We start from the raw sequence: 27,087 nt of genomic DNA on the forward strand, positions 1-27,087 counted from the left end.
CAGATAGTCAGCTCCCCTCATCCGTTTAAGGCACTGTACCCTCTTTCCTTTGATATCTACTCTTATCTTACAAAACAACATCTCCAAATCATAAAGTAATCAGAAACATAAAAACACAATGAATTTTCAGAGGAAGACTTTACTTTTGTAAAGAGTTAGGTGGCAACTCTGTGGCCTTTTCAACAGTTTTTCCTCACCACTGTTGCCATGGCGCTTGCTCTTGTCAGAAACTATTGGGTCTAAGTAAATAATATAAAGAATATGGTGTAGACCTGCTGACCTGCATTTCTTCCATGCAGCATCTAAAGAACGCAGCGTTAAGATATGAAAACCAAAGCCACCTTTGTGATGAATTATTGTATCTTTTATATGTCTACTGATTTATGTATTTAACAATTGAGGGAAGAATTAATCTGGGATGAGGAAAGGGTGAAAAAACATTTGTTCTCCCAAAATACTCAGACAACCCTGCCTTCAGCAAAAATGCAATAATACATCACCCGTCCCCTTCTCTGACCACCCTCTCCACCCTAATAATTTTCATACAGACCCTAAATTACAAACGATTTGGTGCTTTTTGCATTTCCCCCGCAATTTCCAGCCAACTGGCCTGAGTACAGAAATGTGGCAGCTCACCTGTTCATCAAACACACACTGAATCTGATGTCAGGCCTCAAACAGGAACTTTTGTATTTAGTCTCAAACTGCAATCATTCAAAATGAAATGTAATAAACACAAGAAAGAGCCATAACATTAAAGTCATTTTTGTAGCATAGCTCATTTTATTGTTTAAACAGTTTTGCATAGGAAATATATCCACTTCCAGTAATTGACTGCAGTAAAAACAGCTGCTAGCAGTATAGGCTGGATATAACAGTAACAATCACAAAAAGTTGAGCCTTTATTTACACTGATTTTAATCTTGTGGCAATTTTAGCCCCTGCACCAAATGTAACCAGCTTGAAGGCATCGCCTAATGCTCGGCGTTTCTAAAATCAATAAAAGAAGGGATATCAAGGCCTTCGCTATACAGTTCACAATGGACACCTGTGGCTCCTAAACTGTCAATGAAAAGATAAAAAACAAAAAAGGTTTCCAAAAAGTCCTCTAAAACGTACATTCAGATACATACATAGACCTTTGCACACACTTGCAGTGTAACTACGATCACTACTGGAGACTGTTTACATATTGTTTTGTTGGTGTTGTTGTTGTTGTTCGTTATATATATATTTAATTCCACCATGATTCATGAAGTAGAAATGTGTGCGCAGAGGGAAGTAAAAGTGCCACAAGACCCAAAAAAAATAAATCAGCCCTGCAGAGAAAACTGGTGACTAATCTTAAGAAAAGACATTATTTCATCCTTTCACTGCGCTTGTATGTAGCACTGACCCCCCCGCCCCCACTCCCCCTCCCAGGAAGAATAAAAGAAAAAAAAAAAAAAAAGAAGAAGAGTGAACATTTCCTCTCAAATTTCGAACAAGCTTGATGTGGGCATTGTGTGCTAATGACATAATTTGAAAATGAATAAATCACAAAAAAAAAAAAAAGCTCCAAAAACATCCAAGAAGTAATAAAGAGCACATTTCCAGATGAGTTTGCCACATTCTGCTCTGTGTGATGGTGTTTTTATCGCCACATATGAAAGTAAGTCTATCACATTTTACAATTATATACAACAGACACTTGGACAGCTTGAACAGGCACTGCATTGCTATCTTTTTGTCTTCTTTTGGTGAATGTTACATCCTGTAAAAATGCTGGTTTTCATGTTTTTATAACAACCTGATGCCAAGTGACTAGCAGCTAGCCAATGTATGGAAGGTGTGTATTGCTCATGTAGGATGAAAAATGAATGCTTTAATGTTTCCTCTAAAAGTCTGCACGTACACTCCCTCTCAGTCCCTACAGAATGCGTGACATTAAGTTAAAAAAGGAAAATCACACATATTGCATGAGTGCCACAGGTCCTCCTTGCATAAAGTTGTCCTGTTTCTCAATGATCGCAGCGATCAGTGACATAATACTTTCTAAAAAAAAAAAAAAAAAAAAAAAAAACCAAAGGTGAGTGTCAAAATCTGCCTCGAGTACGGCTCTTGAAGCTGCTGATGGGTGGAACACTGATTAAAATTTTTATAAAGATTCAAGAACTTTTTTATTTTTTTGACTACATTCACACCCAGCGTAGCAACAGAAATACATGTCCAAATATGCTACCTACAATCAGCTGGAAGGTACAGTACCCTATTCTGAAGCACCCGCGATAAATGTGATGTCCGTTCGTAGAGTGAATGAAGGGTTTTCAACATCACATCAGGCATAGACAGCATGTGGAATGTGCAAAATGAGTGATGCCTGGATGCTGTTACTGGTCTTTTCAAGAGATATTTTAGAGTGTCGTCTGCATACGGACAAATCTGAACCACGTCGAAATGTAGCACCAATCGTCTTGCAACATTTTCTCTGAAAAGAAACCAAACAAAAAGAAAAAAAGAGAGAAAGAAATCTGACACGCCGGAAAAAAAGAGAATTTCTGGACCAACTTAAAGAATAATTCAACTGGTCTTTTTTTTGTGTCAATTTAACTATTTAACTTAATTTGAAAAGATTTAACTTTACATTTTTTAAGTGTTGTTGTAAACAAAAAAACCCAAAACTGTTCACAAGTTTTCTTAATCCATTTAACTAGTTAAATCCACACAATTGCTCTGAAAACAATCTATTTGCATGTTACCATTTGAATTTACTTTTTTAAGTTCATCCGACCATTCTCTATTTTCAGCGTGGATTCATTGAGGACGTTTGTCACTGCAGATTTTACCCTGCTTCTCGCTTAAGGTCAGGTGCAATCTGGGGCCTTTTTTTTTTTTCTTACTGGTTAAGTGACATCACCTCCCAGCTGCTACAAGGAACACACTCATACCACGATCTTGTTGGACAAGAATTCACACCCATTAAAAAAAAAAAAAAAGAAAAAAAAAAGAAAATTCACATCACACTCGCTATGGCCACACTAGTGAAAGAACAACAATTCAAATATTCATGAAGTGTTTCCGAAATGGAAATATCTAAGCGCTAATCAAGATCAGAAATAATAATATTAATAAAAAAAAGCCTTCATTGTTGTTGTTTTTTTAATATTTATGGATCTGTATAGAATATTTCCCCCCTTTTGTTTGACTTTACATACAGGAATACAACAACTGATGAAAACACTTTTAGATTCTACTAATCGGGGAAACCTGGAGAGTTCTAACTCAAATCCAGCCTCCGAAACAAATAAACAAAAAAACCCAAATTGATTTTTTTTTCTTTTTTCCTAAAATGGAATTGACTCATTTTTCCCCAGAATTGAAGATTTACAAATAAGGGCTTAAGAGACGAACTCTCGAGAAAGTTTACAGTGTACAAACTCCTGTCCTATGGCAGGCTTTTTTTTTTTCAATAGAAAGACCCTCATCTTCTCTCATTGTGTAGTGTCAGAGGCACTCGATCACACGTCCAGCTCACAAAGTCACACACGCGCGCATGCACACGAACACCCAAGCTGCCAACGCAGAGTTCAACCCCACAGACTACTGCTATCGACGCAATCAGGATATTTACCTTTATGTACAGTCTCCTATTCAAATAAACACCAACGGCACAGTGACCCTGACACATTTTTATCACACGCACACACCCGCTCACAAACACACTTGGGGACAATGCACTTCAGTGGGGTCTCCAATGGCCAAAGGCTGCAAAGCACTTATAGTTTTTCTTTCAAAAGAAAAAAAAGAATAAAACAACAACAACAAAAAAAAAAGAAAAAAGACAGAACAGTGCACATAGAACGGGGTGACTTTTTCAGTTATTTTCTGCATAAGAAATCTGGGTGAAGACGGAGAGATTGAGCTTGACTTGAGGATTATTATTATTTTTTATTTTTTTCAAAAAAACTGCTTCTTAGCCCTCCGCTTACGCCGGAGAGCTCCTGGGTACGGCGGCACCGGCTCTCCGAGGGAAACGTGTCTTTCACGATTGTAGGGAAAGAGTGCAAAAGGTGTCATAGCAGCAGTGGAGGCGCTGCTCTCTCTGTGAGAAAAGTCTTTATTTTACATTAAAAATGGTGAGAGAATGATTGATATAAATAATGCCCTGTAATACGCCTGAGAGATTTAGTTTAAGACTAGGTTCAAAACACTGTACGGGGGGGAGAAGACGATTGCCTATGTGCTATTTAAGTGCTATATTTTTCTTCTAGTGGATTCTATTTAAGCTTCTACTGGGCCACTGGACAAGAAGATAGAAAACACCATGCTTCTGCGGTCCAATATTTACTCTACAGGGCTCTGCGGGGAAAGAATCTCAGGAATTGACATATGTGCATATCGTATATACATTTATACAAATCTACTACTTATAAAATACTTTCTAAAGGCTTGCTGTCTTGAGCCTGTCTGCAACTGATTTGGACAGGTCTCACTAGCATTAGTCGGTGTGTGATTGTTGCGCAGGTCACAGGCCACTTCACTGATGTGTTTAAGGCATCTACTTGGGAATTGCATTCGGTGACGTCTATAATAGTACGGCGTAGCGCTCGACGAAAGCGTGCAACGGTATCCGCCTTCAGGGATCAACGACAGAGTGGGATTCTACGCAAAATGATTTCTTAAAAATGATTGTCATACTCAAGTCAAGCCGTCTCTCCTGTGAAAAATGAGCTCCTTCAAGGTCACATGCTAGCACCCCAGGTGGAAAGTTGAAAGTAAGAGTCACAGTAGACCAATCAGTGACTTTGCAGCCGTAGAAAGACCAAGGGTGCATTTTTTTGTCATATAAGTACTTCTAGAAAAATACCGCCCCTCCCCCCTAAAACTCCCGAATTCAAAATACACTGGAACACGTCTCACCGTCATTCGGTAGGCCTATATGCTAAAGAAAGAAAAAAAAAAAAAAAAAAAAAAAAGACCTTGTCATACACTGCATAGAAAGCAGTCCCCACTTTGGTCAATAAAAAAGGAAAACACCCACAACAACAACAACATCATCAACAACAACAACGACAAACAACGATATCAACAAAATAAATGCATTACAATATTGTCTATCTCCAAACTAGCCTCTAATAATTGACGCATCTATAAGCACTACCTACATAGGCAAAACTTGGTATTGCATAATTTTCATAATTCTGAATTTCCACCCTCCACAATAGTAACTGGAAGATGAACAAAATGAGCATCGAAAAATAAAAGGAAAACAAAAAGATGACAGGTTATTAGAAAAACCACCAAAATACTGAAAAAAAAAAATGCTGGTTGATTACAAACTTTAAAACGGCAACTATACACAGCCTTGATATGCAATGTAACTGTGAGATAGAGTAGTACATGAAGTTAAAAATCAACAATTTCATTCAGAGTACAAAACAATTCTTATCATAAAAATGTTAATTTTTTTCTATAATGATAAATGCAGCAAAAACAAGTGTAGTGATGTCTCTATATTCAAAGGCAAGGCACGTAATGTGGACTATATGTCATCGTGCAAATTAAGAGTATTGGAGAGATTTTTCCTTGTATAAATATGTCTTGGACTGGAGAGGCAATGGCTGTGAACATGCCGTGCACAATTCTTAGATTTCAGGGATTTGCCACCACCTGGATTCATAATTTCAGTTTTCAAACCTCTTCCACTGTAGAGTTAACCTTGCACAAACTAGCTTTACACATAAGCCTACTGTACATTTGCATGAATTGTACATTTCCATGAATTAACACTTTGCATTCCATATTTTTTTTTTTGTAAACATAAGCTTTAGAAGCTGATGGCCAAATGCATATGCTCTTGATCGTATCGTGAACATTTTATAAAGAAAATGAAATGCCATTTTTGACACACTATGTGTGTCTTTGCTTATGTTCGGTTATTTTTTCCCCAAAAAAATAAATTAAAAAAAGAAAAAAAAAAAAAAAGAAACTCCCCATAATGATGGGAAGGGCTCAAAAGAAGTGCTGGTTTTGCTCAGCGCTGCACAGGTAGCTTAGTGCTTGCCTTCAACTGCCTTTTCTCACGCTTGATGTTTCTCTCATGTGAGGAGACGGATATGTGACTGAAATCAAATTCAAATGTTTTCTTAAACATTTTTTTTTTACCCATAAAACCATTTAATATTTATCCCCCTTCCTTTAGAGTCTAAGGGCTGACAGACTGATAGCTTCCCTTCAAAAATTCAATTGCACTTGCCTCTATCGAGATTTTCTTATATTTTCCGTCTTTTTAAAAAATCCTTTTGTAAAGGAGTTGCAAATTCTTTAATGAGGGGTCCAATCTCAAGCCTAGCATTTAGTGTTTTTTGAAAACCGCATCGAGAAGAGTTCTCAACTCTCACTGTAAGTGTTTTACGTTAATTCTCGAAGTTAAGTAGCAGTAAAGAATAAGCAAAGTCAACACATTTTCTGAACAAAGAGTCGTATCACAGTAAACTGAAATCAAACGGAAGAAGAAAACACTCTGAATTCACAATTTTTTTTTTGTTCCTATGGTTGTACACAGTGAATCGTTTGACGTGGGAAAGCCTCTTTTCAAGAGGTCTGAGAGTCGGAGAGCTTCGAGTCTCGGAGCCATCCACCAGGCAGAGGTTGTCGATACGCAGACCTCTTCACTTCTGTGTGTGTGTGTGTGTGTGTGTGTGTGTGTGTGTGTGTGTGTGTGTGTAAATCGAGACTTTACATCTTCCCCCAAAATGGAAAAATAGGAATTGCCGCTAAGAGACTAGAGTGTCATGCAATAAAACATTAAGGCATCTATACATCACAGTATTTGAATGGATTGAAAAGTTCTGCAAACACAACAACTGACTGGTGGTTGGTGGATGTGTGGGGGCCGGGCCGGGGCGAGGAGACAGCAGACCTGAAGCGTTCTCTCTTTTTTTTTCTTCTTCTTCTTCTTCTTCTTCTTCTTCGTCTTCACTTCACAGCCAGTGTCCTTCACAGGGAGGGACGGGGAGTCGGGGAGGGACGTGGAAGGGGCGAGATCGGGAGGGGATCAGGGGGGATGATTGTGCAGCTCGTGCTGCTTTGCTGGTTTCATCCATGGCTGCGGACACCTGTAGTGCGAGCTCTGCACCACCGACACCCATCCACCCTGGGGGGGTCATCCGGCCTCTTGTGTGTTCAGTTCCCTGTCTCGGCGGGGACCAGGGGCTCACCAATGATGTTTATGCTGTAGTTCTGGTGGACATTTGTTGGCAGAATCGGAGTCCCGTTCGACACTTGGAATGGAACTAAGCTCGCCCAGGTACCAGGACTGCAGAGACAGAAAAAAAAAAAGACACAAAGAGATGGAGACGGACAGATTAGTCACATGCCACTGACTTGTTTTTGCAGCATGCAGTCAGAATCAGATTCCTTCTTTTAATTATCCTGAACACTGCTTTGTTAATGACCAGCATCACTGCTCTGCTGACACTCATCAAGGTTCAAGGTCTTTTTTTTTGTTGTTGTTGTGTTCAGACAGTGAAGGCTAAACAAAAAGAAACATGGCAGCAATGTAGCTCATTAATCCAAGCTGAGGCGATTCCACTTGATTCCCAGTGAAGGACGTCATGTGAGAGGGCCGTGATGCGGGCCCTCTTCCCTGCATTGATGGCAGTACACTCATAGAAATAAAGGTGCCAACTAGAACCGTAAAAGGTTCTTTGGCTTGTCCCCATAGGAGAACCGTTTTTGGTGCCTTTTATAAAGGTTGTCTGTGGAGATTCTAAGGTCATGGCATTCACTAGGAACCGTCGTAGGCAACTGGACTCGCTTGAGTTTCTTGAAACAAGTCCAGTTGCTTACAACAACCCTTTCAGAGAGTTCTACTTAGAACCCAACAAAAAGGGTAACACCTTGAACCATCTCTGAAAGTTTGCACCCAGAAACTCCTTTTCCACCATCACAGAACCGACCCTTTTCCGGTTCAAGCACCTCGTTTTTAACTTTTTTGGTTTGTAACATGAAAAGTTGGTTCCCAGCTTGAAAGGACATGTTTAGTACAATACAGAGAACCTTTTTATATTCAAAGGTTTTTATCTAGAACCCAGTGAGGGGATTCTACTATGAGCCTTTCTATATTCTCAGGGTTATCTAGAACATACTGAGGGAGTTCTACAGAGAACGTTGTTAATATTCCGAGGTATTTACCAAGAAGACACTGATGGGGTTCTACACAGAACCTTTTTATATTCCAAATAGGAATAGGTGCTGTGAACACTTTTATATCATGGTGCAAAAACTTTGCAAACCCTTGATGAAAGAGTTCTTCAATGATTTCAACAATCCTTGAAGAACTCTTGAAAAAGGTTCTTAATGGAACTCTTTACGGGCTTATAGTTCTTGGTGTGGACGGCCCTTTAGTCTTATAAAGAACCTTTGACAAACCATTTCTCTAAAAAAAAACCGGTTCTTCAGAAGCAAATGGTTCTGGGTCAGCCCTACAGGAAGAACCCCTTTGGAACCCTTATTTCTAAGAGTGCATAGAACAGCATGAAGGGAAGAGTGTGATTGGTGGTGGAGATGGAGGAGGGGGAGTTGTATGTGTGTGTGTGTGAGAGGGGTGAGGGTGGTGAGGTGGGGGGGGGGGGGGGGGGGGGTCCCTACACAAAGCTGTCCCATCCCTATTCATCTCACGCTAATGGCAAAACAACACAGTGATTGTTCCTGGGGAGCAACGGTGCTAACTGAAAACGCGAGCGGGAACAAACAGCATGTTGTTCCCGTGGGGTGCTGCGCTACGTAGATGTCAGATAATTAGCCCCCACCCCCCCTCCGCCCCCGCTTCTCCCCTACAGGCCCCCAGTGTGCACTCATCTGACACCCTCCCACCTCTCACATCAACCACCCCCCCCGCTACGTCTGAGGGTACCTGTGTCGCACGCTTTGCATCCGATTCGCCCATGACAAACTTTTGCTAAAGTTTGTGCACGGCAGCGGAAAAAAACGTCTGATTCAAGCACTTTTCCAGCACGTTCAAGCTTTTCCAGCACTTCACAGCTGTGGTAAATTACTTATAAATCACATGATTATATACGCTTATATACAAATCCTCAAAATGATCAGACTCTACTAAACTTCTTTATCAACTTAGATGAGATCACTGTAAAAATGAAAAAGTTGAGAAATTTAAAGACAGCTTACTGAAATACAGTTTTGAGTTTTGAGCACAACTCAAACACTTAACGTTTTGAAAAAGTTTTACCAACTACTTACTTTTGTTGAGATAATTTACTTTTCTTCATTAGAGAGTTTTAGAATCCCCCAAAAATTGTATTTCAAAAATCATCGACAAAATCACCTGTCTGTAAGTGAACTTGATCCATAAATAATAATAAGACAATAATAAAAGTTAACTCGACTAATTTAATTTATTTCTTCATAAAAGTGAACTATTCAGTCAGAGAGTGATTTAGTATTAAAGTAATGTAATTACAGTATCAACCAGTTTGAAGAACTTTATCCAAAATCCAAGCACTTTTTAAACCTTGAAAACATGACGTTGAAGTGTTTTCAAGGATTTTCAGCACCTGTGAGAACCCTGGATGAAGAAGAGCTTGACTGGAGGACAGACAAAGGTGAGGAAAAATGTGGATGAGAAGAAATGTTGAGGGAGAAGAGAGAAGAAAGTTGTTGTCAAAAGAAACAAGAGACAGAAAGTCTGAAGGTGCTGGTTTGCAGAGGACAGACGCAGTTCTTTGTGATGAGACAACACCGTCTGTGTTGATGAAAGCAACAGATCAACCAGTCTGCATTTCATACAAATCACTTGTCGTTACTCTTTTAAACTTAAAACAATGCAAGTGCAAATTCAATTCACCTCGTGGCCTGAAAGAGTCAGACTCTTTAATGAAGAGAAAGACGAAGATAAGAAGACGCGTTCAAAATAAAAACAAACATCACTCAAAAGTTTTACTTTATGTTTGAGCGTGCAAAGAGTTAAAAGACAACCTCAAGGCTAATCCTCTCTAGCAGTTTTTTCTTCTCCTGTCCAACCCGTCCTCATGCTATCCTCTCTCTCTCTCCTGCTTTCCTCCCTCCCTCCTTCTCTCTTTCACCCTGCCAAAAATCATCGGACAGGAAAGGGGGGATTAAGTTTTTCCTACCTTGCTGAACAAAGAGCGCACAGAGTGGTCTAGGGCTACGAGCTTTCTCTTTCTCCCGTTCTCTCTCCTTTCTTCCTCCCTCCTTTCTTCCATCTCTCTGCGTTTCTCTTTCCTTATGAAACTCCTCTCAGGTAATGGCTTACATTAAGGGGGACCACACAGCAACAAAAAAGCGGACTCGCGGGGCCTTTGTGCGCACTAAACCGCCAGATCGGTTTTAATCTTGTTAAAATCGATGGCTGTCAGTCCGTATCTGCATCCCATAACCTGAAGCTGCACCAGCAGGATTTTTGATGTAAAAGACTCCTCTGCTATCGAGCTAAATCACAAAGCGGGACGAGGGGGGCTGAAATCCTCCTCCCTTCACTGCTAATTGAGACTTGCAGATTTGCCTTATTAGTATGACTGAACTTTGAACACAAACTGTGTCCTGAAAAGCAGCAGGAAGAAAGATGAAGATGCTTCTTTTACCTTTTAAATCGTTTGGTATGATGCGTGTTGGAAATGCAGTTACAGTAATTCTGGGTATTATTGTTCAAATTTGTCATGCAGTACCATTTCGCTGCAATCTGGATCAGCCAAGATGCTGGTAAAGGCATAGTTCAGATTATCTGAAGTGGGGTTGTATGAGGTTCTTATCAATTATCAGTGTATTATCTAGAGTTGATGGCGGCTGACGTGCCCCCAGTTTGGAGAAGAAGCAGAAGTACGGGTGTAGGATGCGATGCTGTGGACAGGCTCAGCAGCAAAACATATTTAAACCTAAATAAATCAATATCGGTTTAAGTGCACGCTATATTTAGAATGTTTTTACCACTTTACTTTGCCGTCAGACAGCATTTCTGACAGGAAACCACTGTTATTTAAGCCAAACACCATTCTCTCCAAACCAACCAAACTCCATTGATGAAATAAGTCATTTTACCTTGCAGAACATGGCCATTTCTGCTTTACTGCTGCCTTGATCAGTTAGTTTGTTTATGTTACTGTGCGACTCCGGTGTTGTAAAGTGTTAGTTCTCATTCACCAGAGTCACACGATAATAAAAAATCAGATCAATCGAGACAGCGGTGAATCAGCAACCTCCTTTTTCTGTGAGGTAAAATTGCAGATTTTGTCTATGGAATTTGGTGTAAGTTTAGTACATTTAAACTGATATAGATTTTTTTATAGGTGGGCCTTTTTTAGATAACTAAACACGTTTCGCCGCTGCTCCTGTCCACAGCAGACACACTGCTTACTTCCATGTTGGCATTTCTGCTGCTTCTCCGAACCAGGAGGCGTTCTGACTGCCATCTACTCTTGATAAGAGCCTCAAACAACCCCACTTCAAACAATCCAAACTATCCTTTTAAAATGGCTCCGTTGTCTCCATACAAGTTGTTTCTTTGTTTCGACACGCCAAGCAGCTCGGGACAAAAAAAAAAAGTCTGACCTCCATTGCCGTTTTTCCTTAGTTAACCTTCAAGATGGCCTCCCCTCGCCCTGTCCAAGCTCCCAAACCTCACTAATTCTACTCCCTGCAAGCACAGCCCGGGCATACAGCGTGCTTCGTTTAAGGATTAGCTCCCTAAATTAGATTATCTAATGGCATCTTAATGGATTGCTGACCCATTTCCTGCACAATGGCAACATGCGAGTCTGGCAGCGTTTTAATTTGGGGGCTAGTACTGAAGAGGCATTGCGGAACGCTCCGTTTAAAGGGCAAGCAAGATAAAAGAGGAATCCGACTGATTCCATCTATACGTTTCAACGGTTTTGCGTGAATAATCTATCACAAAGGAAAAAAATAAAATAGAATTACCATCCCATCTTTGTAATAAAATTAAGTCGATTCAGTTGGGATCTGTTTTGCTCTCATTACTGTACACTCACATGGAGAGGAGAGGAGGAGTTAGCCGGTGTGTGAGTAAAATAAGAGAGCTGCTGCAGGGGACATTTTTCTTTGCTACCTCCACTGGCCTATTAGGAGGCCTATTGAAGGGGGTTCTGCTGTGTGCATGTGTGTTTGTTAAAAAAAAAAAAAAGTTTGTAACTTCAGCGGGCGCAAAATGAGCTGCACACACACACACATACACATGCATATACACACTTGTACACACACAGATGCTCTACACTTCCAGGGAAAAGGGGAAAAGGGAGACGTAACAGGAAAAGGCTTAGCTCAGCGTGCTCGCTCTGCCACGGTGAAATGGTTCAGGTTTTTTTTTCCCCCCTAGAGAGGGAGACGTACAGTATGGAGGCAGGAGGGGAGGGTGAGGAGGGGAGGGTTGGTGGGAGGGGGGACCTTCTGTAGCTTTAAGTTAAAGAGAGTAAAGCATGACTTCAGCACAAAGTCAAACAAAGCCACGCTTGTAAAAAACGTGTGGAGTAAAACATCCTCACGTGGCTGAAAAGCTGACCTGGAATGACTCCTTTTATTGTCCGTGGTTTGACTTCATTTGTTCTAATTAGCCTCATCGAGGTTTGTGTTGTGAAATGAGAATATTTTTGTTTTGGTTGGGTGTGAATCCAAGAGGAAAGCGAAAGTTTCAAACCCTGAATTGTTGTGCAATATTTGTCATCTTTCAGCGAAGAATAACAGAGCAATGAAATATAATCATGACAGACATAAACTTCTAATATTTGTTGCTTTCACCAGATATAAGAAGAAATATTAAGTTTCTTCTTTCCAAAGGCTATGATTCTGTTTATTTTATGGTGCATTAAAAAAAATCTCTTGAACATAAATATCTCCACTGGGGGAAAACTGAAAAATATAGCCCAACCAAATCCAATTCTCTCTTAAAGGGACTGTTAAAAAAATATTACATGTGCTGCTATTTATCCATCTAGACAGCGCTGGAGTGAGTTGCCGAGGTTTTGGAGATATCGACCAAAGAGATGTCTGCTGTATCTCAAACGAAATGAAACTAGATGGTACTCAAGCAAATACAATAGAAAAAATAAACAGCGACATCTCTTTCAAGAAGTCATGACCTCAAGATAATCCGCAGACCTCGTTGTGAGTAGTTTCATACAGAAACTGTTTTCTTTCTGTCGAACTACACGCACGAACTGTATCACTGCATAGGAGGAAGCGTGCATCTTCTCATGGGTGAGAGGCTCACGCTTGTGACGGAGATGGATGCAAATATTAATGAGCTGTATGCTCAAACACTACAAAAATAATCCCAAGGCACTCTTTTAAAACAATTAAAATGACTTTATTGTCGTGGCATGGAACTTAAAACAAACAAACGACATGTTTTGGCACACAAGCCTTCATCAAGGAGTTGTTTCTGCCAAAAATACGTCAGGCTTTGTTTGTTTTAAGGTCCAAGGTGAACATGCCGTGACTAAAACTCGTTTAAAGGAGAGTAGTTTGGAGTTTTTTGTGATGTCTGAGTATACGTGTATCCCCATACAAAGAGCACCTCAAACAAACTCGATTCGAATCAAGGAAGCGCTCCTACCCAAACATTTATTAACGAGCTGTAACCTCTCGTCCGTGAGTAGATGCACGCTTTCTTCTGCACGATGATACAGTTGGCAGGTGTAGTTCGGTAAAGAAAACAGTTCCTCCGTGAAACTGTTCACAACAAAGTCTGATTATCTCTCAAATATATATTTTTGGCGGCACTTTGAGCACCACAAGCCATGTGTCACCTAATTCCATTAAACTCTGCAACTCATACAAAAAATATCTATCTATTTGTGATTTTGGGGCAAAACTTTTTGAGTGAAAAAATGCAACAAATATGACAGCAAAACCACTGGATTACTGGGAAAGGTGGAAAATATGTAAGAATGAGAGGAACAGAAAGAGGGGAAAAGAAAACACGAGAGAGACACAAGGAAATGTCCAAAAATATATATTAACACGTTTCTATACACTTAGAGCCACAGTCCAAATTTATATGTGACTTGATATGTGACATTTCTGAAATGTAAGGAGTAAGGAAATCATGAAATTCAATCATATGGTGTTATTAATTCAAATTTGTGTGTGTGTTGGTGTGGTGTAAGAGAGACAGAGAGACGGCATGAAAGAATGAAAAGATTACCTTTGCCAAGTAATCCCCAAAGTGTCGTCAGTGGCACTGGGGCCATAATGCCTGCCGTTTTGAGTCACGCTCCAGTCACACTTCCTCAGCTGTCAATTGAAACCTAGCAGTCAGATCACTGGGCCAAGACAACTTCCAACTTCAGATTACAACTACAACTCAACACTGTATACACAAATGCATGCAAAAGAGCCTAAAGCAGGAGCAGCAGACATACAAAAAAAAAACAAAAAACAGAAGACTCCAAAATGAGTCCTGACAATGTAAAATGGAATCAGGATATTCATGATTTGTTGGGGGAAAATAACAGTGAAATCAAAGCTATGGATAAAACAGACATAAAGAAAAAAGCATGCAGTCACAGTTAGTGGTAACGGCTAACCTGGAAGTAAAAAAAAAAAAAAAAAAACGGAGTTAGTTGGTTACAAATGTGAGTGGCATCATATTGGTACTTCATCTGTGAGTGGTTACTGCTTTTTTTAGTCCAGGCGTTTTACCCAAAAGTGTGGGTCAACCTCACACAAACTGCAACATAAACAAAGTCAAAGTGTTTTTAAAGTCTTAAGGAATCGTGTGAAGGGAAAGTTTTGAAAATCGCCTAAATATGATTCTATTTGTTTGGTGAATTTTGTGAGAAAAATGAGGTGAAACTCATTAAAGACACATTACAACAGAAAATCTGACAAATGTTTATTACTCATAAAAGTCTCCTCCATAACATATAAAAAGTTCTAAGAGATTCAAAGGGGTTTCTTCACCGTATCACTGTACCACTCTTTTGCTTCCTAAAATGACAATATAAATTGGCACTAATCCATATAAATGCTGCCACTGATTAAAGGATAAATCTGTGTAAATCGTAAAAGGAAGGTCCGAAGGCAGTCTGAAGAAGAGTCCCATACCTCGAAAGGTCACGCTAATAAATTATTGGAACGGGAGCTCCTCTGGCGTGCTGATTTTTCCTTTTCTGTTTAGATATGTTGTGATCCAGCACCCAACACACTGGGCTCAGGGATGTACGTGTCTTTTTCATATCGTCTGAATCACAAAAGGGCAGTGATGTCATTAGACATATTAGACAGGAAACATGCTAAGCTGCTACTCTGACAGCGACGCTACAGCTGCCTTTCCTCTGAAATTCCTATACTGGTCTGTAATTTGTGTGTTTGTTCGCCCACTTTACGTTAATTACAGCTCAAATTAATGCCGAATCTTCTACAAATGAGTAAGTGTATGTTTATGAGATGTAAGAAATCATTAATAATCTTTTTGAAGGAGCAGAAGTTTATAATGATTAAATTGAACAATATGTTAAGGCAGTCAGTGAACTCCAACTGTGTGTATTTTTGGAGCTTTTGTTTTCAGCTTTACATCAACAGACCAGCGACATTTATAAACAGCTGATCAACTCAAAATATAATGCTGCACTCGTCTTGTGCTCCTGCAGTGTGCCTGAGCTTCCTCGAGTCTGTGGAGGAGAAGGAGGGGAAAAAAACTTGCTTCAACCGTAGACTGACTCTAAATTAAGTAGGATTTCAACTTAAACATATGATATATTGTAGCTCCAACTTGTTATTTGGACTGTAGTACTTATTTTTGCATGCGCAGGCGTTAAAGCGCTGCTTTAACATACAATTATTTACATATCACTGAAAATAGCTGTTATATTGCTTTCAAAATATTTGCGACTGCCAAAGTGGTGCATCCTGAGCAATGATTAACATACACTTAAACTTGTTTTCCCTTCCAGAGATACTGCAAGAAAACCAACCTACTCAGTCATTTTGACCCATTTATGCATCGAAGGGTCAAGAATTTTCCTTTTGCATATTCGCTGTGCTGCATCTAACTCCACGTCTCATGTGTCTGGTTGAGCGTGGACAGCGCTCAAGACTTTGTGTGGATATCAGACAAGAAGACCTGTACAAATCAGGTTTTTAATATGGGCAGCAAAGGGAAATTATAGCATTTTTTAATACTTTCCCCCACCTGATTTCCTAAGACTTTTGATATGTTGTAAATTACATATTTATGCGACAGTTGAAAGAGTTTCTGTTGCATTGTGTGTGGGGTCGTGTCGTATATAATGCCTGTACTGTATTGAGCTGGTTAGCTGATGAAGCCATGCAGTCCAGTGGATGCATGCACCCTGTCGATAATCATTTCTTCACTGTAAGTGCACTTTAAGATTCAGGGAGGAGTACGCATGCCCTCGAGCATGCAGACTTTTTTTCATTAGCTAACTGTTTTTATTGATTAGGGGTCAAAATTGTACAATGAAGTTAAACAGCACCCACACGCGCACACACACATACACACACATGCACGCGCACGCTAACCCCTCCCCCCCCTCCTGTCTCCCCTCGCTCTTAAGACATGCCAACCTTACATACAGATTACAAATTACTGCAACAAAAAAGCCACACACAAACTGTGTCTCCTTTGCATGCATTATGCGAGCGCACGTGTCGGCAATCCAGCTGAGAGCTATCTCTGCCAATACCAACCTAACCTTGCCCCTGTGGTCAACACATTCATTTAGTAATGCATCGGGATAAAACTGCACTGTTAGCACTCTGCGTGCAGTGGCAGACGTTTTTGCAGAGGCTCTTAAGAGGGATTTAATCAGATATACGCATACGCTGAATATTCAAAGCCATTTGCGGCGGTCGAGAAATGTGTTCTTTTCTCCTCCGAGCACCTGGACGAACACATCAGGAGACGATGATGGTTTCCTACTTAAGCCACACTTAAATACAGTCATGTGTTTTTCTCTGGAACAAATGTAAAGTGGCGTCAAGAAACGGAGAATTTTAGGAGTTGATCTCAATTTAATCTATTAGTTTTACGTCTGCTTAATAAAAACTGAAACAGGAAACAATGCTTCTCATCCACTCCAGTGTGTTTTCTCTGTATTTATCGAAGGTTGGGAGACTAAAACCCCCGCGCTCCCCTCCAGCCTGACAAAAGCCTGGAGAGAATGCACGGGCTGGGCCAGACGCTCGGTGCCACCGCTCCTCGAGGGGCTCGCCATCTGTCCGCTGGCACCGGCACATCAGAGTGGCACGGGCGGCGGGGAGAAGGGGGACGGGAGCCGGGGAACGTTAGCAAACAGATGCGGGCAGATTGTGGATTAGGATCCTTCCTTAGATAATACCAAATGACATCTGATCACGGATCTTTCCCAGCGGAATGCTAGATGGTGGCATTCCCTCGAGGGGTTAACCAAGGCGAGAGATGAATGGAGGGTTTTCACACATTCGCTGCCTGGGAATCGTAGAGCAGGTGTGGGAGCGTGTGGTGGTGTTGTTTTGTTTTTTTTTCTTTCCCATTTTTGAAGCCTACTGTGTGTGTGTGTGTGTGTGTGAGAGAGTGTGTGTGTATCCAGGGACCTCTATTTTAGTGATGCCGCATTTTAAAATAGGCCCTGCTCTCAAAAGTAGGTTGTTGCAAGCTTTACTAGTTATCAGACGACTATTAACTTATTTTATAATAATGAAATAACTCAATTATAATTAACACTGTGATAGTACCTGACTGACACTGGGATTTAGATTTTTTTTTTAAAAATTCTGTTATCGATATTCTTAATACAGAATATAGAATTAATACACAATCCCTCAAATGTGGTTATCAAACACTCACAAAGATGTAATGGAGGAAGGATATTTTACAATTTAACAATAAACTTCCAAAATGGACATCAGGGCACCGAAACTGACACTTTAATTTAAAACAGGATCAAAAATAAATGAGATGCCGACTATAAAATGAACGAATAAAAGTAATCATTATGTTCTGCTGAAAGAAAACATTTTAATATTGTTAAAATACCGATATATATCAGTAGTAGTAGCAGTTTGAACAAGGATCAGGAGATCTATGTTGAGCTACAGCACTTAACTGAGCAAAAGAAAATCATTCTTCAGATATTTTAAGAATCGATTTAGTCATTTTTCAAGCAAAAATGTCAAACATTTGCTGGTTCCAGCTTCTTAAATGTTAAGATTTGTTGCTTTTCTTTGTCGTTTCTGACGGTAAATCAAGAGTCTTTGGGTTTTGGACTGTTGTTCGGACAAGAGAAACAATTTTAAGATGACGCTTTGGGTTCTGGGACATCATGACATCACAGTTTTTATTTGACATTTTATAGACTTAACGATTACTCGATTAATCATGAAAATATCTGGCAGATAAATCAGTGATGACAATAATCGTTAGTTGAAGTCCTAGAACTATTAGGAGCGTCGCACTTCTCCAAAACCACAATTCTTTCAATTTTACGGCCACGATCCGATACGATCGTCGCTCTCTCCTTCGATTTTTAAGATGAACAGATAATTGGTTTTATGCCCTGAACTGTCATTTACATTTTCAAATGTTTTTTTTTAAAGATATTCAGATATTATCAAGTGTGATTCAACAGCCCGTGAGTTAGACTGTGTTGTCTTTGAAGTTTTGTTTTTCTCTGGATACTGCAAGTTTTTGCTATATTACTAAAATATTTTTCCTCAAAAATATCTCTGGAAGCAGTGAGAGCCACCATCTCTATCCATCGTACAGACGGAGAGACAAAGAGTAGTGCACCTCCACGATTCAGCCGTTTAAAAACCTTCTCGGCACGCGGCATCTACGTGACGTGTTTCCCTTTCCTACCAAGCCCTGGGGGGACAAACGGCTTCAACTAAACACCTAGGAGTGCCAGTAAGCCTCGCAGTAAACATCCCATCGCCAGATGAGGACAATGACAGAGTATTGGGTGAAAGTGTTTAGTCCCGATGGTCTTGGCTCGGTGTCGGCCCGCTCCGCCGAGGCCAGATCCCACGCAGGCCGTTAAATCATACCACAGAAAACAAAAACAACTGTGACAAGCAGAAGCATGATGAATCAATGTGAGGACTGTTTAGAGTTCCCTAAGCCGACAGGACCATTTATTCATCTGGATATAGCATGTAATAAGCTTCGAGAAAAGGTGTCACCGTGTTGCTTACAGATCTTTCATTCCTTCTTTTTTTATATCCCAGACTGAGTCAGTCTGAGCTGACGTGTTTGTCTTTCATAGGACTGAAATAATTTATGTTTTGTCTCGTCAGTGCAACAGGATCATAGAAATGTCTGAGGATAATTCAATTTTGGATCATTACAAATTACGAATGTGAATAATGGTATTTTTTTTAATTAAATTATCATATTGTATGTATTAGGAGGATATCAATACATCTGGCTGGTTTATATGCTAAAAAAAAGAGCCTTATTGCCTCTGGGTGCAAAGCTTTGGACAAAATTCAGTGGCTCAAGCATCTCTGCTCAGACCGCTGCTGTCTTGTGTAGTCACTTTGTGCCCCACTGAAAGAAGTAGCAGGGCTACAAGAAAATGTGGAAGACAAACTGCGCGACATCAGCCAAGTGAATCCTCCCTCTCCTCCTCCTCCTCCTCCTCCTCCTCCCGAGTGGAATAAAAGCATCCCACGACTGCTGACAAACATTCACCGACGTATTTTTCTTTTCTTCTTCTTCTTTTTTTTTTTTTGCCTACTGTGATTTTAGGAAAAAATGGGGAGCAAGAAAAGCAGAGAGAGAAAAAGGAAAGACTGAAAGAGGAGCGAGGAAACAGAGGCCAGCTTTGTCATTTTCGCTAAACATTAAAAAAAAAAAAAAGCGAGCTGAGGAGAAACCCAGCGATCATTATGTAGCCGCGTGCAGATGCATTCAATTAGTTGTGGTTGGAAAAGCCTTGGCCTGAGACCAGCGCTTTCAATAAGACGGGGTGGGGGAGAGCACTCTCTCCCGTCCGACAACACCGCAACACTCCTAGCCTCGCAAAACGCACACAAACACACGCACACGCAGACACACACGGGGTCACCACATCTGTCTTAGGACTGCTGCTGGGGCAACCGCGTGACGCCAACGCTAAATATTCAGCTTGTGCTCTGTAAATGAGGGAGTGTACTGATTACATGTGGTGTTTGTGCGTGTGTGTGTGTGTGCGTGTGTGTGTGTGTGTGTGTGTGTGTGTGTGTCGTGAGAGTTTCTTAAGTAGTGTGTGAAGGAAACAGAGTTGAGCACATTACACACTCAAAGACGCTCACATGTCCCATCCATCTTCTGAGTAGTGGCCACACAATGACAGTGAATTTCCTGACACTCGCATTTCTTTCTTTAAAGTTGACCTTAGGAAACAGTTGCCCTTTTTCTAGTCTAGACTGTAGGATTTAAACTGAAACACACACACACTCAAAACAATATCTTATTCATTGATACTAAAAGTTCAACAGCAAGAATCTGAACAAACAGGATCTCATAAGCTGGGATGCACTGTCAAGGATTATTTTTTAAATTATGCTAAACTTTAATTATGCTGTATCAAACTAGCTTAAAATTAAAGAGACATTAAACAGGAACATCTCAGACATTTATTTCTGTTGCACCAAAACTTTAAATTTAAAATTTGATCCAGTATTTACTTTGAACTCGAGGAGGATTAACTTTTAAAATAGCTGCCTCTTTGAGATGGACTGAGCAAAAAAAAAAGTTCCTTGAAAAAAAGCTTTTTTTCTCCCCTTGTTTTGTCCATTTTACAATCCTTTTTTATTTGGCATATTGCTCCTTTAATTCAGCCAACATGTTTTTCTCAAATTAGAGCTTCTCCGCCGAACAATCGAGAGTCTGCTAACTAGACTAGCGTTAACTTGACCTTTGTGCTAGCTCGCAAATAATGTAAGGATTTGCTAACATTTTAGCTAGCTAGCTAGCAAACAATGTAACATTTTGTTAACTCTGAAAACAAAGTAACTTTCTTAAGGAATCAAGGCTGATTTACAAAGAATTAGTTTTTAATTGTGCAACAGAGCTCTGCTTAATTTTAAATCTGGATTTGCTCATTTTAAACCTAGTTTTTCTAAACTTTTCTCAAATTAAATTAAGCTTTGTTGTTGCAACCCAGTCTTAATGTGTTAATAAACTTCAAAAATTAAACAATAACACTAATGCACTAATAAACACTAAAATTAACAAAGCAGTCACAAGAGAACAAAATCATAGTATTTAAAGACAAATTGCTTTGTCACTATGATCTGCTTTCTTCAGATGTGTTAAGCCTCAATCCTTTTGTGGTCTGAAAAATTATATGCTGCTATTTTTTTATGCTAACAGTAAATGCTGTGCTTGACCTCAGCCTATGAACGTTCTGATCCGACCTAGAGGCGCCCTGCTCTGATGACACAGTTAAATGCTTCCTACAAATCAAATTCAGAGTGCGACAGGCTTTTACAGAGGGCAGGGATTTCACATCTGATGTGCGGGGAGATGGGGGACAGAAAATGAAAAGGATAAGAGGAGCAGGTGAGCCAAGTGCTGGGGGGGGGGGGGTGTCTCACCTGTTGCTGGTGGAGGAAAGCGGGATCTCTCGGGCTCAGGCCTACAAAACGGTTAGCCGTCGGGGTGCCAGGGGCTGAGTAGCCTGGGTAACATGCCATCACAAAAACACAAATACATGCTTGCATTACAATTAGCCTTTCAGGAATTTCCATGGAGCTGTTGCTCTTATCCAGAGACAGGAATTCATCTGTCAACATTACAAACACACAGCAGTAAAAAATGCACGTGGTGTCCAACAGGGATCAATTTTGGGTCCATTCCCATTCTGTGTCATTTGGACATTTTATCAACAAGCATGAGCTACTTTTTCCACAAATACTACTTTGCTCTTGTTGTAACGTTTTAAAGTTTTAAAAGATGTTTTACATGCAGACGTTTCGGTATTAGAATGTCTTATATAATTAAAGAGCAACTTAACACCAGCTGGAAATCTTGGTGTCCGGTCGTCTCGCTGCTGTGACACAGATGTGCTCTCAATTGACCTTGTCTAAGCCCCGCCCCTTTTTGCTCTGTGCTCCAATAACAGCTGAGCAAACTTGGAACCAAGCAGAACCTCGGCCACATCTTAGTTAGCTAATGTTAGAAAAATGCTAAAGAGCTACGTAGGTAGCTAAAGACTGATGTAGAATAGCCAGCTATATTGCTAGTGTTTTGCTAACATTAGCTATCCATGGTAACTAGCTAGCTTATGATTTATACAGATTACATAGCATAGTTAGCTGGCATTCTGCTAACATTAGCTATTAACTACCTAGCCAATGATGTGGATTAGACCGAGGTTTCAGGAAAAGAAGTGGCACTCAGTTGTGCATCAGTACACCGTGACATTTCTGATGGGTGTGGTTACACAGCATACTTATGACAACACAAAACTACATCCATCAGTGATGAAAACAAGAGCAACAGATTTGAAACTTTCAACCATTCATCATATCACTTTAGCAGCAACTGCTATAAGATGTAGAACTGCGGGTGTTTGGTGCGCAGCAGGCTAACAGCACCAGCAGGAACGGGACTCACCTTCTGTGGATGTCGTGATGGGCTTGGTGTCGGGCATGGAGAGCGAGACGGGTCGCACAGCGCCGTGGTGTGGGGAGGGAGCCAGGACCGGGGTGAAGTGGCCTGGGACCTTTCCTACCACCTGACCACTGCTGTTAGGCTGCAGGTGGGGAACAAGACGACGAGAGGACACATTTCAGCACGAGGATTTTATTTCCAGGAATGATTTATTTTGCGCAGGTTCATGCCAAACACGTGCGGAGTCGTTTACTCCACCTCTGGATTTTATCAGCTTTTGCTTTGGTTTGTTTGGTAAGATGAGAACAACAGCGAACACCACCGAAAATATCACACAACAAAATTCCAAACTATGAACAGGAAATAGCTCTTGGATAGTCCAGGCTTTTTTACCCAAAAGTGTGGGTCAACCTCACACAAATTGCAACATAAACTCAACGGATTACGTGTTCTCAATTATGCTCCGAACGAGAGGGAAAAAAACAGTCTTAAGGAATCATATGAGGGGAAAAACAAAAACAGAAATGCTCCCAACAAAAACTGGCTTTTTCGAGAGAAGTCTGTGAGAAAAAAAAGTGGTGGACCTCACACAGCTTGCAAGAGAAAACCAGACAAATGTTTATTACTCATGAAAGTCTCCTCTATAACATAAAAAGTCAGAGTGGTGAATCAAATGCCTCTTTTAACCACACTCTGTTCCACTTCTTTGCTTCCTAAAGTAATAATTTAAATCAACATCATGATATATTTACTATGTTTAGGAGATAAATGTCACTAAAAATTTATTTTCAAAATATCTGTGACTACTCAGTTGGCATTAATCAACATAAACTTTTCCTTACAAACATATTCAGAGAAAATGAACCTACTCACTTAAGCATTTAAGGGTTAAGAATTTCCTTTTGCACATTCACTGAACTGCATCCAGCTCCATGTCTAATGTAAAACACAGTTTCGATTTCAGTATTTGTCAGTACTTTTCCCCCCGCTCGGATTTCCCAAGACTTCTGATATGTTATAGATGACATATTTATGGGACTAGAACATTTGAAAGAGTTTCGGTTGCAATTTGTGTGGAGTCATGTCGTACAATGCCTGTACTAAAATGTCAGTTCAGTGGTCATAAATATTAATATCTGCGAGTAACTCGTGTTAAAAGCTGAATTAATGCAAAAGCGCAGACAATCATGCTTTGATAAAAGCGCTCCTCTAACTGCATTTGTTTTGTCTGCCGCTGAAACCTCTAACCTCTGTGCGAGGACAGGCAAACTGTGTCCACTGACTGATGTTTACAAGCTCTTGTTCGCTTGTAAATGTGCAGTAGGGCAGATCTCAATAAACCAACACAAGCATGTAACAAACTACACTTTTTCCAAATTGGTTCGCACTGAACAAGCTGAATGTCGGAGTTAACTCATCTTAACTGCTGTGTTTGGCCTCACAGGCCTAAAAATCAACAACAAAAGGTGACTCTCACTCTTAAACTTAATGCTCGGCCCGAAGAAAAGATTTTAGCACTTTCAGCCGCTGTGTTGTCACAGTTATTACTAAAACCTCGGGCGGGGGGCGCGAGCAACAATAGATCCTCAGTCACCGACGATGGATTTCCTACATGATTTTAAACAATGATTTTAATGGCGCTCATAAATGGAATTTAGGAGGACTCGGGCGTGAAAAGACAGCGAGAGCTCGCGGAGTGACCTGCTACAATGGTGTGAAAGCGCGAGTATAGAGAGCGAGGCAGGCACACAGACTATATATATGGAGAAAGAAATAAAGGAAGCTAGTGGGAGCTACTCTTTCAGACGGCTGGAGACTGTCTGGGGCGTTCATTTCGGGGCCGCCCCGAGTTCAAAACTCAAACAGGCCTTTTTGGAAAAGAATTGTGTCCACAGGGTTCCCTCCCATGTGAATAGAATGTTTAATTAGAGTGTAATATAATCTGCGTTAAAGCAAGCATAAAAACATTCTGGCACTCGTCCATGGGATTATAAGCGCTGTGTTATTTGCTGAGCCCCCCACCCCCCACCCCAACACCTCCTCCTCCTCCCACTCCATCCTCTCCCAACTGGTCTCTCTCTCCCTGCCGGACCCCACCACCTCACCAGCCCTACGCCGCCCTCCCCCCTCCTCTCTTCCTTTCTCCAGCACCCCAGCAGAGGGCCAGTTAATTCTGCACAAGAGCCGGGCCCCGGCAACGGCAAATATTTACAACCTTTATCATTCCCCGCGGTTTTTCTCTAGAGTAACAGTCCACCACCCCTCCTCCTCCTCCTCCTCCTCCTCCTCCTCCTCCACCACCACCACCTCCCCCCCCAAACCCGCTCCCTGCTCTGGAGATGGAGCCGTCTACGAGGCCTTTGTTTACAGTGAGAACAGCGGGGATATAAAACTCACATAAATATCACACTGCTCTCTCATCTATAGAGACGCCTGCTCTCTCTCCAACACACTGGCCGTACTGTGTACCCAGAATATATAAAAGCCCTGAGCTGTTTGATTTACTGCAGTGTCTTGATACAGTTTTGTACGTCACGTGTGACTGCAATCGCAATAGTTAGGTTGACTTTTTTATGGAGATGTTGGGTTCTTTTTTTTTTTTCTTTAACAAGACTACAAATATTAGGCTGGAAATGCATTATAACCGTTGCCGTTATATCAACAGAAAATATACGCTTCCCTCTCAAATGAAGTGGTGTGCAAAGTTCAGTCTCTGGGGTTCCTACACATTTCCCCGTTTCAAAATATCTTTTTCCAGACTCAAATTTCGCCGGCGGGTTAATTACTGGTTGGTCTTTGGTCTCACGTTGGGGTTGGATCCATAACGTCATGATTCTTGGTGCAATAGATGCCCAGGGGTCCCAAACTGCCAGCCCAGGGGCCTCCCTCTGCCCCCTTACATTATGTCCAAAATATAATACAATTATTTTGCTTTATTTAATTATTTTTTCTAATTTAAACTAACCCTTCATTTACAATTTCTTTGCTCGTTGCTGTCTTTGGTTGGGTTGGTTAGGTTTAGACATGAGGAGTGAGACTGGGTAGGATTAGGGTAAACCAATCAGAGGCAGAGTAGCAGGAGTCATGCCTTCGCCATCCTGGGACAAAAAAAAATGTGAGCATTACAGCGTCATAGTTTGAAGTGTCGGGCCATTGACCGAACCGGTTGGGATTGAGAACGTGTTGTCTATAAACATGATCGGGATGGTTATTGGGAAATTGCAACTGATGTTTATAACACTTAATAAATGACTAATAAACACTATGTAGTGCATCTGTAAACATTATTTTGATGGCCACTACGAAGTTCAAAACACTTTGTAGTTCATAACACTTTGTAAATGGTTAATAAATGCTGTGTAGTGCATCTGTAAACATTTGGAAAGCCATTATAAAGTGGAAAATTATGTTTATTATACTTTGTAAATGGTTAATAAATTGTAATTTATGTTTATATAACTATTCAATTGCTTATTAAATGTTATAAAAATGTTAAGTAATTTAATTTTCACAGAATCTGTGCACTAATTTGTAGAAATTCTAAATTTTCTATTTTGGAAAACATAATAGTAAACAGTCTGGAAACATATTTTTCCTCTCTCTTCTTCTTTTTTTTTTTTTTACATACTTACTTACAAAAATTAAATTCAATACTTTTTAATTTTGCCTGGGAACCAGTCTGGTCTAGTCTAGTCTGGGGCTGCCTGTAAAATGAAAAGTAGTTTAATTTAACTATGACTTAATTCACTGTAAATTATTCTAATTAATTAGCTCTTTTTATGAGAGGCTATTATAATTATAGGTTTGTCCCCACATACAGCGCAGGCGGCCCAGTAATAAATAAAGAGTTCATTTAAGGGTTCCCGGGACAAAATCCCATCAAACTGTGGTCAGCTTAAGGGCTTCAAATGTCTAATTTGGGGTTTGCAGATTAATTCCTTTTTAAAGGTTCTCTGGATTTGAAAACGGCACTAAAATAAAGAGAAAGCAGTTTTATAAACATGTCATTCGAGCTGCCACTATAAATGACGAGCATGACCAGAAGCAGCTATTGGATAAAAAGAAAACATAACCAAAGCAGGATGTTTCTTTACTTGCGAATGCACCGACGAGGAAGTAATTAAATAATGAGGAATGCACGCCATCATTTACCTTATCTTTAATCTCTTGAGGTCAGATGGGAATCAAGCTGAAAAAGACAACAAAGAAACTACTCGAGGCCGTGAAAGTCTTGAAAAAGGCTGACCTGGCTGCTCTGTGGGCTGGACGGGTCGTATGACGGCACGTAGCTCTTGAGGGGATCAGCAGGGTTGAGGTGGGGCGGGTAGCGGATGGTGGTGTGCGAGAAGTAGGGCGACGGCGCCGGGGGCAAGATCGCCGAGGCCGAGAACTGCAGGGGCGAGTGTGGAGGGGGGCTCCTCGTCGATATAACTGCAAGAGAGACGAGAGAGAAAGCGTTAAGATAAAGCGATCATCATTGATCTGGGAGGGCAAATTGAGTATCGGCTTTGATT

At 40.6% G+C, this 27,087-nt stretch overlaps 1 protein-coding gene across 3 annotated transcripts in view; it reads right to left on the reverse strand.

Moving 5' to 3' along the window:
* Positions 1-760: 760 nt before the first annotated feature.
* Positions 761-27,087, reverse strand: part of LOC146305557 (nuclear factor 1 B-type-like) — a 96,445-nt gene continuing 70,118 nt past the window's right edge. For all 3 annotated transcript variants that reach the window (XM_084711861.1, XM_084711863.1, XM_084711862.1), the window contains 5 exons: positions 26,820-27,004; positions 22,577-22,715; positions 21,556-21,638; positions 14,177-14,265; positions 761-7,297 (listed from right to left, as the gene is read on the reverse strand). In XM_084711861.1, coding sequence (XP_084567987.1) covers positions 7,165-7,297; positions 14,177-14,265; positions 21,556-21,638; positions 22,577-22,715; positions 26,820-27,004 — 629 coding nt within the window. In that variant the 3' untranslated portion in view covers positions 761-7,164. The remainder of the gene's footprint in view (positions 7,298-14,176; positions 14,266-21,555; positions 21,639-22,576; positions 22,716-26,819; positions 27,005-27,087) is intronic.

Source organism: Lutjanus erythropterus, chromosome 23 (assembly GCF_056507025.1).
Source record: "Lutjanus erythropterus isolate fLutEry1 chromosome 23, fLutEry1.hap2, whole genome shotgun sequence".
Taxonomy (NCBI): domain Eukaryota; kingdom Metazoa; phylum Chordata; class Actinopteri; order Lutjaniformes; family Lutjanidae; genus Lutjanus; species Lutjanus erythropterus.